This window comes from Natator depressus, chromosome 4, assembly GCF_965152275.1.
Source record: "Natator depressus isolate rNatDep1 chromosome 4, rNatDep2.hap1, whole genome shotgun sequence".
Lineage (NCBI taxonomy): Eukaryota > Metazoa > Chordata > Testudines > Cheloniidae > Natator > Natator depressus.
The window spans coordinates 62219775-62236566 of NC_134237.1; the positions used below are offsets into that span (position 1 = coordinate 62219775).

The 16792-nt window shown below is 37.8% G+C and overlaps 1 protein-coding gene across 5 annotated transcripts in view; it reads left to right on the forward strand.

The window, feature by feature from the left end:
- GRIA2 (glutamate ionotropic receptor AMPA type subunit 2) overlaps nt 1–16792 on the forward strand; it is a 114153-nt gene that overhangs the window by 45899 nt on the left and 51462 nt on the right. For all 5 annotated transcript variants that reach the window (XR_012639303.1, XM_074951057.1, XM_074951058.1 and 2 more), the window contains exons 4-6: nt 3822–4018; nt 8147–8200; nt 13467–13628. Coding sequence is in view for 4 of the 5 variants with exons in the window: in XM_074951057.1 (XP_074807158.1) it covers nt 3822–4018; nt 8147–8200; nt 13467–13628 (413 nt within the window). In the remaining variant the exon portion in view is untranslated. The remainder of the gene's footprint in view (nt 1–3821; nt 4019–8146; nt 8201–13466; nt 13629–16792) is intronic.

The following is a 16792-nucleotide window of genomic DNA, read 5'->3' on the forward strand; positions in this document are numbered from 1 at the left end:
CTGAATGACCAGGCACCCAAGTAGGAAAGGTGATGGGTGCCATTTGTAAATCTCTAGGGGCATGAATCTGCAACACTTACTCATACTGAGTAGTGTATTACTCCTGGAGTTCTTTCATTGATTTCAGTGGGGCTACCTGCAGAGTCAAGTACTTCTCAATGTCCGTAAAGGTGGCAAAATTGGACCCTAAATTAGGAGAAGCCATTTTTCAGCTCAAAACACCATCACCTCAGTGACCAGTGCCAAGGAGGTGTCTATAAAAAGTATATATGATTCAGCATGTTATTTTTTTCTTCTACTGTGGAAAGAGAGAGACTTATTCCCATGGGATAAAACATTAATAAAGTAGAATCAGGTGAATTTATAGCAATTTCAGTTTAATTACTTATTCTACAACACTGAGTTTATTATTACAGCTCCAGTACCTTTGTTAGGGACCGATCTTGTGAAGTGCTGAGCTCTCTCACATCCCATTCCATTCACCTTTCAGGATCAGACCATTATTTAGTACAGTACTTGCTCTCATATGGATTAATCACATCTTGTTTTTTAGTGTTTTCTACCTTCCATACCTTTTTTTTTTTTTTTTTTTGCATAGTCTGTAATACTGAGTGGTATGGGAGTTTGCCTTGGTTGTAGGGAGAACAGAGACAGTGTTAGAGGATTCCATCTGCAGCCAAATTACTAATTCAAAAAAAAAATGCCAATCTGACATTTTATGCGGTTGCCTCCATTTAGTCCTCCCATTCAAAAGATCACTGAACTTAACTGTCTGTGCTCATGAGCATTTGGGGAAAAACACTCCTGATCCTCAAGTTCTGAATTAGTACTTGAAGATTTAATATGTTAGAACTAGGCCTTATGCAGTCTCCTTATGCACTTGGGCCGCCATAACAGCTACACAATGTCAACATAAACAGTAATAGGGACAATATGTCAGATATATATCCATATGAAACCATCTCCTTGCTCCAAAAACTAAACATTGAGGAAAAATGTGATTTGCTACCTTTACTCAGAAGGATTTCATAGAAAAAACATTGTCCTAGTCCCATCAAAGGTGATAGTGTTCTACATGTATAATTATCATGAAAGTGGGTTATCAAACACCTCTTAAGGCTGAAGATCCAGAAATCTGGAGATTTAATGTAAATGAATCAATACCCTAATTTGAATTTTGATGAATATACAATAACAACCTGATTCATTTGTCCATTTGATTTCAGAAATCACAACCCTTTTTCTCCCCTCTCTCTTTCTCTCAAGGTCAACCATAAATACTCTATATGATTTTTCCTTAAAAGTAGAGGAGGCCATAGGAGTGACTTGTGTTATGAGAGAAGCCTAGATCTCTATGTAAATAGTTAATAGATAAGGTCCAAGTAGATGTAGTTCCTCGATTTTGCAGGACAAGTAAAATGTCTTGTTGTGTACTGCAAATGGCTTCATCTGTGCTGCTCTTTACATCCGTTTATAACAATCTGAAAGCCCCTTGGAGGCAGCTATTGATGATGAGGGAGTTCAGCTTTGTGTTCCTTGTTGCACCTAGCCATCTTTCATGTGTGAATCAAAGGCAGTGTAAAATGCACAAAAGTTGGATCAAACTTTAAAAAAAAAATATGTATAATCTATCCAGTGATACATAAAACTATGCTACACAGTGTGTGTATGGGAGGGAAGTTAAATATCTCGTGGGATTTCTGACCTCCTCAGTGAAAGGATTGGTGTGTAAACCCAAGTGTCCTGGCCAAATGCCAGCCAGGAAAATTCTGCCCTCCCCCACTGTCTTAAAATTCCCTCTGTTTCAGTTGTGGTTGCCTTTCCCATAACATTATGTGGTCCTTTTGGACCATGAGTCCTGCTCTGGGGTAAATGAGCCACTTTCCTTTCCCTGTTGACCAACTCCCACTTGGAAAACCATGTTGCACTCCCGGAATTGCTGCTTTAATTTGCTGAGGTGCAGTGACCCATTCCCACCACCGGGGTCTGCTGTCTCTGCTACCCCTAAATGTTTCGGGACCTTGTTGTGGCTGCTCTCTTCGACCCCCTGCCCCCTTTCCTCTGTGCTTCTTTAAGGATGCAATCTGTTGCATGAGGCCCTTTATTGAGCCTGCCCATAAAAAAACAAGAGGTACAGGCTGCCACTTGGGATCCATGGAGAAGGCACTAAAAAGGGGGAGTCTCCCAAGAAAGATTCTGTTTATTTAGGGAGATTTAACGAGTCTACAGCTAAGTTTAAAGCATAGAAACCTTTGTGAGCAAAGATTCATGGGAGTATATTGTAAATAACAATAAATATTCAACCCATGCCCAACTAAAATTCTTGCCAACTCATAGAAAGTGTATAGTTTAAAGACGTGTAGGAGGACTGCAAGCTGCAAAATGTGAGGTAGGACAACGATTTGTTGGCCTGCCCGATCTGTTTTAGAGTCTGTTGATTTAATTTTTAGATAAAATATCTATATCTTTTTTAAAAAAACAACATCCATCAAAAAATAAAAATTTCCCCCACAGTTGTTTTCAGGAAACATCGAAAATAAAGGTTTAAGCCTGAAATAATGGTGACCAATCTTGTAGATCATTAACATTTTCAAAGTGTCAAAATTAATTGTTAAAAGCCTATTGGTCTTAGTTTAATGAACCATTTGCAAATTACAATTCAAATGTAATTCTCGTTGTGTTCCTTGTCCAACTATGTGTGTTACTGCTGTTATTGTTAATGAGAATAATGTGTAAAACTTTCTTTATATATTGTGGCAGAAATTTGTCTCAAAGAAAATGCATGGCTCAGTTTATTTACACAAGTCAGAAATGACTACTCAGGTTTTACGGTAGATAAACTATATATAGACATCGATGTGGTTGTGAAAAATCTACTGACTTGGGATAAATACTATATGCTGTCCTAGAAACGCTCCTTTTGGGATTCTCTGGGTAAAATTTATAGCTGATAGTTCTCACTCACTGCTGGCAGCTGGAAAAATAGTGTTTATTTCAGGGTAGACTTTCATTACTGGCACTGAATCACATCTTTCTTTATTCTGTTCTCCTTTATTTCATGTAAGGAAAATGTAGACCAGTAAAATTTCTACTGAACTTACAGTATATTGTTAGCTGTTGAAATTGTACTGAGAATCCATCTCTCTGTCAAGATTCCGTGTCCTTCCAAAATTAAAATAAAATAACATTAGACATCTGTAAAAATTGCTTGTGGGGTGTTAGTACTGAGTCTGTTTAGGTTAGAAAGAAAAGCATTTCATCAGATCTTCTGTAACTGGGGCTATTACTTTAGTCAACAGAAATAAGGGCTCACGAAGAACGACTGAAGTAATTGGGAGTTTTGCCGTGACCTCAGTGGCACTGAGATCAGGATCAGGCTTTAAATGCATTGCCACTAAAGCATGGGGAGGTAAACAGTTCAATAGCATTTAGTAATAAACAAGAGATTCCGTTGCTGTAATTGGATAATTTTTCTCCTAAAAGGCCTCTTTTGAAAAGTAGAGTATCTCCCAAATGCGTTGCAAGTTTTTATTGTAGGGTGATACAATTTCTTCCTGAAACAAGCTGAAGCATAAACAAAATGTAGTTGTTTATAGGGTCCAATCCTGTATTCCTTGCAATGACCTACATGGAAGTGGTGTGTGCACAAGGCATGCAGGATCAGAGCCAGGTGCATCACCTTGTCACAGCTATCTTTCCTGTTTGGCAGCCACACAAGTTACTGAGTAGTCTTTAAAATAAATTAGCTACAATTTACACGTTATGGGCCTATGTTATTCTTGCAGCTTGATCTGTTGTCTTCCCCCCACACCCCTTACCAGGCTTATCAACACTGCAAGCAGTCCTGGATTCTGCTGCTGAAAAGAAATGGCAAGTGACTGCTATCAATGTAGGAAATATTAACAATGACCGAAAAGATGAAACTTACCGTTCACTATTTCAAGATCTGGAGGTGAAAAAGGAAAGACGAGTGATTCTGGACTGCGAGCGGGATAAAGTGAACGACATTGTCGATCAGGTTTGCTACCCTCAATGTTTCAATGACAGCAGAAATGGAAGACTTCTGGGTTGTATAAGCATACATAATGAGTGCTCCTGTAGTGCTGCTTTATCAGCAGTTTTTATTTGTGTATGATTCTATTATGATGATCAGTTACTTTACCCTTTGAATCTTTTCTATCCTATATACGTTTTTATACCATGCACATCACTGTTGTATCTGAGTGCCTTTCAGTAGTGTATTAAGCAATATGACTACATATCTGTCACATCTTTGTTCTCTCATCCTCTCATCTCTCATCTCATTCTCATCCTTGAGAAGTGGAGTGTTTTGTTTTTGTAGTTTTTTTTGTTTTTTTTTTTTTAATATATATACCTATTGCCATGTGTTTATGTTAGAGAAGGCAAAGTCTTGCCCTCAGAGCGGAGAGTGGTGAGACTGGTGATGTTCCTTAGTTTATGGGAAAGTTTGTTCCACAGTCTCGGACCACACGCATACACAAACACACAAACACACACACTTTACTTGAGAGTTCCATTGTGCTAGAGGAGTAATAATAAATGTGTTTCTATGATGCTGATGTAGCAAAAAGAAACTTCGGATAAGGAAGGAAGTCTGTTGCTTTATGTGGGTGTTTTATTATTTTTTCTTTATCCAATACAGTGGCTACTCATTAATAGATTTGCAATTACCAATTATAAAGTCCCAAACCAATAATTGATAATCATTTAATATGGAGTAACTAATCTACTCAATCTAACTGCAATGTCTCTTGGAGGAGCAACTACATGCATATATGCATAGTTTTACACCTCAGTAATAAAAATATTTAATAACCAAATAGGCTTTAAATAATCTAATACGTGTAACTAGTAATGAATTTAATTAAGTTCATACATCATATGTCATCAGTGGGCTCAACTCAAGAGTTTCTGGATGAAATTCTGTGGCCTGTGACATGCAAGAGGTCAGATTAAATGCTCAAATTGTCCCTTCTGGCCTTTACATTTAAAATACTTAGTGCTAGATATTGCATTTACTTACAGCCATGTACTCCACTGAAGCCAATGTGTGGAACTTGGCCAACTAATTCTTGTCTTAATGTAAATTACAGGATGCCCATTCCTGCCTCTTTAACTTAGTCAGAAACTAAATGAGAGAATCAACTAGAGTCCCTCCTTCTTCCAGTCTTTATTTTTTTAGGGCGGTGTAAAAGCAGGTGGCTCTATTGGTCCCTTGTATCACCTGCTAGGCTGGGAAATGCAAATGTCTTTGAACTACGTGACTCCCTTAATACTCTAGATTGATTGTAAATTATTTTAGATCAGCACTTGCATTAGTACCTCAGGACTGGGAGGTGTACTGAATAGTGCAGATCCAGAGTGCCTTCCTCTCAGTACAATTATTGGACTGGGTGGAGTCTTTGATGCCACTGTCACCTCCCAGAAAAGAGACTGTCCCAAGTGTCCATGTAATGCCTAATCCCAATGCATCTGGAATGTCCTCCCTAAACTCAAAGCTGGTTAGCATTTTGAGTGGGCTTCCAATCCCTGGAAAAGCAATATTGGCAGTTCATGTGATTTTGTTGTGAATCTCATGATATTTGGTGTGTTGTTTTTTTTTCTTAAAGCCACAGTCCTTACTATCAACTGATTGTGAGAATTTCTGCTTTAAAAAAAAAATTATTACCCCTCATGTTTGAGGAGAAAATCTTGAAAATGTTACCCCTTAAAACTCAAAACCTCAGAGCAAATAAAAGTCATTTTTAAAATCTTACGATTTTTAAGTCAATCTCATGATTTGTTGGGGCCTGACTCAGGATTTTTGAATGAATATTAGAAAAGTTACCAACTCCTGTCCACCATAATCCCAGCACTATGCTCAGGGCAGACATTCGGATAGGTTTAACAGACTCCTGATGCAGGCGATGTGGAGCCTAGCAGCTTATGGAGAATTGCCAGCATTTTCAAATGATTTTCAAGGGACAATTTTCTAAATTGGCAGGGAGTCTGGAATTTATTAGACTCCCAGTCACTGAAGGGTTTAGTGTACATTCTGGTGAATTTTAGCATATATATATATATATATATATATATAAATTACTAGTTAAGTATTCTTATCCCAATTTTAGAAAGACAGAAAGAATGATAAAATATTAAGTGATTTGACTAGTGCAAGAGCAGGAGTTGACAGTTCTTGCTGTCAGTCCCATGCTTGATCCACTAGACTAGGCTACTTCTCACACTATTAATCTGTACCCTTTGTTACCAGAGGTCACACTGACCACAGAGCTGTGGAGATGGCTGAACTAGCTGCAGACAATCAGCGGTGAGGGAGTTTAAGGCAGCCTTAGTATAATTTGGGCTGCTTCTCCCCATACAACTTCAGACTGGTCTGTGCTCCCACCAAAAATCTATGACTGTCTCTGCTAATTTTGGCAGGTTTGCAGTTGCATTTTAAAAATGTTTTTTTCTCTCCTGTTACTATGTGAAAGACCCACACAACAGGGCAAACTGATTGACAAACGATTGTATAGGGGAATCAGTGAAACTGACTATACACAAGGTACTGTCAAATGCACAGGGCAAACAAACCAGAAAAAAGAGATTTTTATTTTCTAATCTTTTTCAGAGGTGTTTACAAAGTAGGTAGAAAAATATTCAGACAGTGTTTTGATTTTTAAGTTGACAGTGTCACTTTCAGACCCTAATTCTACAAACACTTCCTGCCAACTGTAGTGCTTATTTCTGTCATACCAATTTAAATACCAAGTATAGATCTTGATTCAGGAAAGTACCTAAGCATATACATAATTTGAAGCCCATGAATAGTCCTATTGAAGTCAATAGTGCGGAGTGATGATGAGACTGCTCACTTAACAAGCCCTACGCTCAGGAAGTGTTTGAAGAATCAAGCTGTTAAGTAATACATACGGTATGACAGCTACAGTACAGAAGAGATCATATAAAAAGCTATAAATGCCACAGATATATCAATAATTGCAAATTTTCTGATCAAATTTCATCATGTATTCATTCATCCCTAGCTTCACTGAAAAATAATTAATATCTTTAAAATTGTCTCAAAATCAAGCAAACAAAACTATTATCCATCTAAATCCATTCCGTGTTCTATATTTTTGATATTTTGTTGCCATTTTGGAGTAGACATGACTGCTTTGGGGAGGGGCAATTTTTTTTTGCCGAAGTAGTATTTTGGGTCCATAATAACTTTCATGTACAATTTTGAGTGTGATCATTTTCCAAATTTTAGTTTATTATCCAATACTTCACAGAAACCCCCATAACAGGAAAAACTAATTACAAGCTGACTGGTACATTAATTTTCACCTCCTAAGAACACTCTGTGAGCAAATATAAATACAGTGATAATGAGCCCTAAATCTTTTATTATAATATACCTGCTAAGATGTAAAAGAAATAAATCTTACATGAATTGAATGAAGCTAAAGTTTCTGTCAAAAAAAAGCCTGACTTTATAGAAAAAAGGTGCAGCTTTGATGGGTGCCAGTATCGATCGACTACCTAGATCTTGGAGGCAGGCATGACCACTTGTGCCTCCCTTCCCGTTTCCTGAGAGCCGATAAGTAGGGAGTGGGCAGCATGGCAGGGATGGGCAAAGCCTTGGCTCCATTTCCCCTTGCCTCCACCATTTAGTGTCCAGGACAGCTGAGCCAGCACAGAGGGTGTCATAATTTGCTGCAGGTACTGCCAGCAGTAAATTACTGCTCTTCCAGAGTAAGGGGGAAGCAGGGAGGGAACTGTGCTACAGAAGGTGTTTCTGAGGCACAGTGCCTGCTGGGACTATAGTTGGAGTATGCCTAAAGGTACAATCTAGTCCTTGGAATTCAGTACACATCTTTCAGTGTCTTGGGGACAAATCTTCAGCTGGTGTAGATCAGCATAACTCTGTTGACTTCAAGGGATATGTGCTGATTTGCCCCAGCTGAGGATCTGGCCCATGGTGTTCTGGGTAAAATAAAAGCACATATTTTGAACAAGCACAATATAAATAAATAAAGATTAGTGAATAGAACTAATCTTGGGATATTGGTTAGTTTTTTAGGGTAAACCCATGTAGTAACTGTTCATTTTCAATGAAAATGAGTTTTATGTTCTTTTACAGGTTATTACGATTGGTAAACATGTGAAAGGATACCATTACATCATTGCAAATCTGGTAAGTGATTTCATTATTACCATGTGCCTGCATTATGCTTTTTAGTGTTTATAGTAACATAGCAGGACAGTATTATGTTTTATGAGCTTGTAGTGGATATTTTTTTGGTGGGGGGGATATTAAATTTGTTCCTCCTTGCTAAACCTTTGCTATTTTATTTCTTACAAAAATGTCTTTGGGACTGGTGTGTTCAGGTATTGAATGCTTCCTATCATGTTCCCCTCAATGGGAGCTGAGGGTGCTCATCACCTCCAGGAAGATGTTCAGCATTTTGAAGGATAAATCTTTTAAACTATACACATGAGAGCAGTCTGAGTATATGTGGGAGTTCAAACACTCATTGCCCTCCATGTAGACCACATCATTCAATTAGGGAAAAAACATTACCATTACAAATTATTTGTGCCATTGATTGTGGAACCAGTTTTTTGTGTCCTTCTGCTTTGTTCTTGGTGCATCTTCTTTTTTCAAAATTCCTAGGCTTTACATTTAGGCTGCTACTGTAATTAGTCCATGCGTGCAGTTCTCACTGAAGTTAATGGAATGTAATAGGAGAGCCATAGCAAATCTTTCTTACCTTGGATGTTATATGTGTTGTTAAAACGAAAAGACAAAAAGTAAAGTAATATGCCACCATCCAACTAAACTATTCCAAATGCACCTCAATACTGACATCTGATATTTATTCCAGTCACAATGTTGACTAGGCTTGCTTTTGGCTATTAGTGTGGTCAGGAGTGGGCTGAGAATAAGTATATATAATAAATATTAAGTTGAACTTGAGCTCACCCAATTAATGTTGGGTGAACTATATCTTATATGGGTGGGTAGCCGTGTTAGTCTGTATCCATAAAAACAACAAGGAGTCCGGTGGCACCTTAAAGACTAACAGATTTATTTGGGCATAAGCTTTCGTGGGTAAAAAAAACAGTTGCATCTGAAGAAGTGGTTTTTTTACTCACAAAAGTTTATGCCCAAATAAATCTGTTAGTCTTTAAGGTGCCACTGGACTCCTTGTTGTTTTTATATCTTATATGCCATCTCTTTTGAAAACTCTTGGTCTAGATTTTGCAAAGATCAGTAAAACTGTGTCACTAAACTATTGCAAAAAGCCAATAAATAACCTTATATTCCAAGATCATGCTACATTATTTCGTTTTAAGGGCTTCTAGTGTCAGGGCCCAATTTTGCAGTTCATATTCACATTGGTAAGCACTTGATCAGGCAAATAATCCCACTAACTTCAGTGACAATACTCGTGTTGGCGATCAGCAACATGAGTAAGGGCTGAACAACCAAGACCTAAACCGAGACAGAAAATGGATCCCCAAGGCCAAATTGTGACATTATCCACTGGCTTAAGAAGTGGCAGTGTAGAGCTGCACCATGCTATGAGCAGTGAGTGGCCCCCCAAATGGCACATTGTTTAAGGACAAGGGCAGTGCCCAGACTACACCATCTTTAGGCTGGTGTAGACTTCTTCTGTTTGTGTGATTAGCTTGCTCGTTGGGCTGATGTAGAAGGGAGGCCTCCCTACTCTTCTCGGCTCTGGGGCTCACTGAGGAAGCCATCTGAGTGAGAGGGGCTGCACCCTGACAGGCCACAGAAAGAGGAAAAATTGAGTACAGTCCTCTCTCCCTACAGCACACTTTCATAGGGGTCAATCACAGTCTGACCCTCTAGTTAATAGCCTATCTAAGAGAGATTTAGCAAACTCTTTACATTGTTTTAAGGTTAATGATCTGAACTGCTATTTTTCTTTTCTGAAGATGAAGAGCCATTAAACTCAATGGAGCTATGATGATTTACACCATCAGAGAAATTGGCCCAAAGGCCAGATTCTGAAGGTTTGATTCTCAGTTACTCAGTTCCTGTGCTTGGGGCAGGGACAGAGCATGGGGGCAAAGTAGCTATAAACCACTTTGTTTTCTGTATTGTGGTGCTTTGTAGGTGCTTCACTTGGCTTAGGGCTGCTCTAACTTACATTCTGTTTCCCCTGGTCCTCTAAGGGCTCAGGGAAAACAGAACAGCGCCAGACATGCCACTGCCTGCTCCCAGTCTACCCTCTATCAGACATCAAGAAGCCTCCCCAACTCGCATGTGCAGGATATATTCTGTAGGGGCCATTTCTACCCACTTTGAGGCCCCTTTCTGCTGCCAGCGTGATATAAAGGGTTGTTGGCTTAACTGAGAATCAGATTCTGAATGTCTGTTTAAAAGCAGAATAGTGGAAACATATATGGAATTAATCTTTCTTGAGAATAAAAGACCCAACCCCCATGTATTGCAGGTTTATCAAACAACATAGAAATATGTCATGCCTATGAAATTTGAAGAACTACAAAACTTTGTTTAATTTCAAATCAATTTTTAGTTTCGAAGGACAGCAAATATTTTTGATTAAAAAGTGTGACTGGTCCATTTCAATACACTGATTGATATTTCAGACATTTGCTCTCACTTTGCAGCAGAGAACCTGAGGGATTGTAATTTACTGAACCAAACTGTCTCAGAAACATTCTGGAGGTTCCTTTTTAATAATACATTTGCATACTACAAAATTGTACAGTAAGAATTCAAATGCAAATATTACAGATCTTTATATAATGTGCTACACAAATATAAGGTAAGTATATCTTATCAGCCATGAGCGGACCCATAGGTAATTTGAAATGGGCATTTCATGAAAGACAATCATCTTTGACTTGGAAGGATTCCCGATGATATATAGTTAATACAGTGAATTATGTATTGCTTGTTGATATCAAAACAACCTGCGGTTAAGATCCGATTCAGAAAGACTGCATGATTCCTGTGTAAATGCTCATATTAGCAAGCAATGTGGCATCCACTGTGAGTGCAGCAGCTAACATGCATTACTGTAGCAGTTGTGACAGCTTTTGGTCATGGCTGTTTCTTTGTGTATTCATTGTGAAAACATTTTGGGTACACTTCAAGTTAAGTGTCTCAGATTAAGGTTTCCATTGACATTAATTAGCATAATTATCTGTGTTGGTTTAGCAGTAACAGATTATTAAAATCAGAACATCTTTATTTTAGTTGTACAGCTGAAAGATAAAGATACACCCATCGTGGATCAGCAGTTCATTAGCTGGGACCAAATCCTTCAGTCCTGATGTAGAGCCCAGTTGACCTCAGTGGGAGCGGGACCTTAGTCCTTACATTTGCAAAACACCTATTGAAATCAGAGTATGTTTTTGATTCAGTAAGAAAAAGGACTGAAGAATTTGGCTTTGGTGTGTGTTTAGCATACAGTAACTATTATATCTACATACATACTAATTAAAATATACGTAAGTTACTAAATTGAGAACAAGACTGAGGAACATTTCTCTCCCCCTTTCCTATGGTTCTTCTGGGGTCAGCAGGAGAGGAGAACCCACAGTGAGTCTTAGGCATGTCTGCATGGTGATGCGAATCATTCTTTTGTAGTGTGATTTCTGAAGCGCATTGTGTGCATTAATTGGTCCATGATAGGCCGTACTGGTGTACACTAAAAATTCCCTAGTGCACTTCACCATAGTGCTGTTTGAAATGGGACTCCATTAACATGCGCTACAGGACTTTTAGTACATGCCAGCTGGGTTCACGAGCCAGTGAGTGCGCAACATGTTAGTACACTTTAGAATTTCCTCCAGACTAATGCTGCACGTAGACTTGCTCTAAAGGGCTCTTTATCTCCCTCTCCTTCCCACAGTCTTCCTCCTCTGAGAGCACTGTTTAGGTGAAGAGCCAAGTAAGGGTGAAGGGATGGGGATAAGGGTGGATATTACTGACCGCTCCTGGAGGATAAGGAACTGATATTACTGACTTGGTTAGAGACACACTCGGGTGACCTTGGAATGTCCCTAGCTGTGTCCCTCATATCCGCTTCAAGGAGGCAGGGATACCCCCATCTCTTCTGCCTCTCCAGCTGTCTGTTCTCACCAGTTTGATGTTAGGACCATTTTAAAAAATGGAATTTCCGAGAGAAAAATCTTGAAGGTGAAGGTGAGGGTACATAGCACTGAAAATCCTACCACGAATATTGTAGTGAGAGCAAAATTAAGAAAATAAAAAATCACAAAAAACTGAGGAAATTCAGAGTTAACATTAAACTTACAAGAAATAAAAATACTTTGAAAGTATTGACATTCACAGCATAGGAACCCAAACTACCGTAACTCTTCCCTTTAACAGTGCCCTGAGAAAATCAGAAACTCAGACTACAGAGAAAATCTATCCAGATTGTCGTCATCTTAATTACTGTAACCTCCTCTCTGCTCTTTCTGACATGCACATTATCCTCCACAGCCCAGTCTGTTCACAGAGCAGCTGCTAAAATCATCCTGTATTTCTTGCCTGTCATTCTGACCACCTTTTCATTGGCTTCCCCTTTTCTGCCATAGAAAGTCTTTGGCTTCAAGGCTATTTCACAGGTCTGCTCCTCCCTGCTGTCTACACTGGTCTTTTCTTCATACAGCATAAAGAAAAAATGAGATGTAATTGAAAAATCACCTGCTTATTTGACAGCTAGTTTATCAAAATTAACATATTTCCCCTCATTTAATGTGGGCTAGTGACACTTCACTGTAATTCATTTTCTCTTTATTGCATATACGTGAAGCAGGGACATAACTAGGCCATGTTCATGTATTTGGCTTCCACAGATTTTTAGTGGGAGCCCTGTTCCCATGTATCTGTGGGTGGAATCTGGCCTGAACAATTTGTCTTAAAATGACTTGCTTCATTCTCTAGGCTAGAACAACTTTATTTCCATGACAGAATAAGAATATTCATTCCAGAAAAAATAGTATTTTATTACAGGGAGGCTTATAAGGGTCTTCCCACATACTCTCTGAGAAGGCAGATCATAGCAATCTTCCCTTGAGTGAGACAGTGACTGACTCACTGTCACTGGTTAGGGATAGATTGTGTGGCTGTTTTTCATGATAGTGAGCACTTACTCACACGAGTAGTCCCATTGAAACAAATGGGATTGCTCACATGAGTAAATTCTCATAATTAAAAAGGACTTGCTGAGTTCAGCTTTTAATTGGTAAAGGAGAGTAACAAGACACTCTCTGTATCTTCAGTGTTCCCAGCCACTGCTGGCCATCAGAGCTCTGGTCTGCGCCCAGATCCCTAAGAAAGGGAAATGTTGAGTTACATTTCTGCAATAAAAATTGCATGATAACTCTCTTTACTTGTACCTACTAATCTGATAGATGTGGTGAAATAACGGACACATGTTTTCTGTGCCCAGGGATTTACTGACGGAGATTTATCAAAAATCCAGTTTGGAGGAGCTAATGTCTCAGGCTTTCAGATAGTGGACTATGATGACCCCCTGGTATCAAAATTTGTACAGCGCTGGTCAACATTGGAAGAAAAAGAATATCCAGGAGCACACACCAGTACAGTCAAGGTATATTTTTTATTTATTTTAACTTAGATAGAAGAGAAGATGGGGTGGGTTTGGGGAAAAAGACAAAAGATAGAGCAAGGCATATGAAATCAGCCATGCCAACAACGTTTTATGTTCCTCCAAGCTACTTTTAACATTCTCTCCCTTAGGGCTGTTTGAACAGAGATCCTGTACTGTCACAAATGTTCAAGATAACTTTAATTTTTTTGTAGCACTGTAAAGTTGTGCCTGGCAGCATGTTGTGCAGTTGTTTATGATATGACCATATAGGCACTGACATTTTTGGGGTTTATTTTTTTTTTCTTTATTTTAAAATCTCTTCCTTAAATCTTCTAGATGAAAACATACATGCACTCACAAGCACACTCAGGAGCACACACGTCCACAGTATCATCATCTTCCTGCAATATCCTGAAAAATAAGTGGCTTATAAATGCGTGGAAAAGCTTTGTATTTTGAGAGAGATATTTAAGTCAAACAAAGCCTGTTTTAAAATTAAAATATTCACAATAAACTGTACTATACTAAAAGAGAGGTGTGGTCTGATTTCAGTCCTGAGTGACTCATCGAACTAGTCATTTAATTTCTGTCTTAGTTTCCCCTCTTGGGAAAATCAGGATAATAATACTTTCATACTTGATAGGGGTGTTGTAAGGATCAATTAATGTTAGTAAGGCATATTGAAGATGAACACTGCTCTGTTAATACTTAATGATTTTAGTATTTATTTATAGATTCAGCACAATTAAATCAAATAATCAGAAGTTGCAGGGGAAATATGTATTGGGACTAAAATGTGTTTACATAAGTAGCATGTTATCTTTACTGCTTTATACTAACCATAAGGAAATAGATAACAGTTCTCGTCTGTTGATAAAAATTCTCATCGGGACTATGAAGTGCAGAAAACAAACAAAAAATGTGCAACAACCATAATATAATGTAAAGTAAAAATGAATATAGCTGGTTACTTAATTGTGACGTTTTTTCGGACTCAGTCAATGACATTATTTTATTGCAGTTACCTTTGTGCATATGATTGGTTAAAAAAGTTATGTGCACAAGAATCCCTTATCCTATTTCCCTGACAGAACAAGGTTAGGACTGCATCCTGCCTCAGTTCACATGTGCAATTTGCACTAGTGCACTGATTGAAGGTATGGTTTGGCTGTGAATGATGAATACAACCTATAAGTTGTTCTCTTCTGAGTTCTTTGAAGGCTGCTGCTTTCCTTAGGGCCCTATTCCCTCCCCCCCGTCCCTTACTCTACCTTACTCCTCAGATTATCACAGTGAAATTGATTCTGGTCTGAAAAGTATATTTTACAATAAAAGACAAAAGGAGCTCAAGCTATTTTGCTTATCAGGAAGTAGGTTGTGAGGCCATTTGATCATCGTGGTTTATAAGGAAGGATTAGACTTTTATTGGTAAATGTCAGTAAAGGTCTATTTCACCATACACATGCAAACTGATGAAAAAATGTTTCCCCCATTAATCATTGAAATTTAGAAATAAAGTAAGAAAAATGCTGCTTGAGAACTTATTAGAGTTTAAGGATGTTTATTTTGTATAGTTTGATGTGTGATGTTGACAATTTGTGTTTTATGCAGTGTTGTTATAGCCATGTTGGTCCCAGGATATTAGAATGTGAAGTAATATCTTTTACTGGACCAGCTTCGGCATCCCTCTCACCAATAGAAGTTGGTCCAATAAAAGATATTATCTCTCCCACCTTGTCTCTCTTTTTGTGTTTTAGCAGTTATAAAGCTTTTACTTTTAGAATTTCAATGTTTACTATCATTAAATAATTATTGTCTGATTCACCCATAATTTCCCACAACTGTAAACTGATAAATAAAAAAAAACTTTAAAACTCATAATTTTGCCCATGAAAATTTAAATCGATAAAAATAAAAAAATGCTTAAAAATAAACATCAATATTATCCATCAAAATTATATTAGAAATCAAATCTTACCAACCTTATCTATAAGTATAGTGGTACCTACACAGGGTGAAGAAATGTGATATTATTGGGCTCTTTAAGAGATACAGTTATAATAAGATCCAAATGCGGAAGGTGAAGTCAGCAATGTCAAACTGGAAATAAGATGCAAATTTTTAACAGTGAGAATAATTAATCATTGGAACAGATTACCAAGGGATATGCTAAATGCACAAGACTTTAGTATTTAAATCAAGATTGGATGTCTTTCTGAAAGACAAACTCTAGTCTAACCACAAAATGTTGGCCTTAAAAATCTATGGGTGAAACCCTGGTCTCACTGAAGTTAATGGGGGTTTTGGATTTCATTCTATGCATCTATGAAGAGTCATACTGAAGTATCTCCCAAAATAAACAGCAATGTAGAATGTGGCAATATACGCTAGTCCATCCTTTGTTAATACTTCCTTTGCCTATATAAGGAGCTTGACTGTTTAAGTATTATGGCTGTTGGAAATTTGTTGAATTCCTAACTATGCTGTGCAGAAAATTGTGACTGTGTGAATCAAGTACAGTAGGCTAATTCATTTAATATGTATACATTTTTATAAAAAATGCATGATAAGCTCTAATGGGTGAAAGTTGAAGCTAGACAAATTCAAATTGGAAATAAATTTCTAGTTTTCAAATTTTTAACAGTAAGGACTTTAACCACTGAATAAACTTATCTAGGGATTTGGTGTATTCTTCATAACTAGAAGTTTTTAAATCAGATTGGCTGACTTTCTAAAATATATACTCTAATTGAATCAAAAGTTATGACCTTGATGCAGAAGTTACTACACAAACTTCTATAGCCTGTGTTTTGCGGGAGGTCACATTAGATTATCATAATAATCCATTGTAGCCTTAAAATCTATGAAGCTCTGATGTGTAATTCTTCTAAATCTTCCAGCTTTCACCTCTGCTATTGTTTGAAAGGGATGAGTGGGAACAGTTGTCTTTTATGGAAACAAAGTCATCTGCTACTGATGCTTCTGTGTTTATTGATTAGAACAAAAACTGAACTGTATCTTAAGGAATACCTTTAGTTTTAATATAATGATATAACAACCATTGGATCTGAACTTGCATTCTTTGGGTTTTTATGTTGTCTCAGCAAGGAGGGCAGGAATGGTCCAATGAATAATACTTAATGTTCAAACAACAACAGCTATAT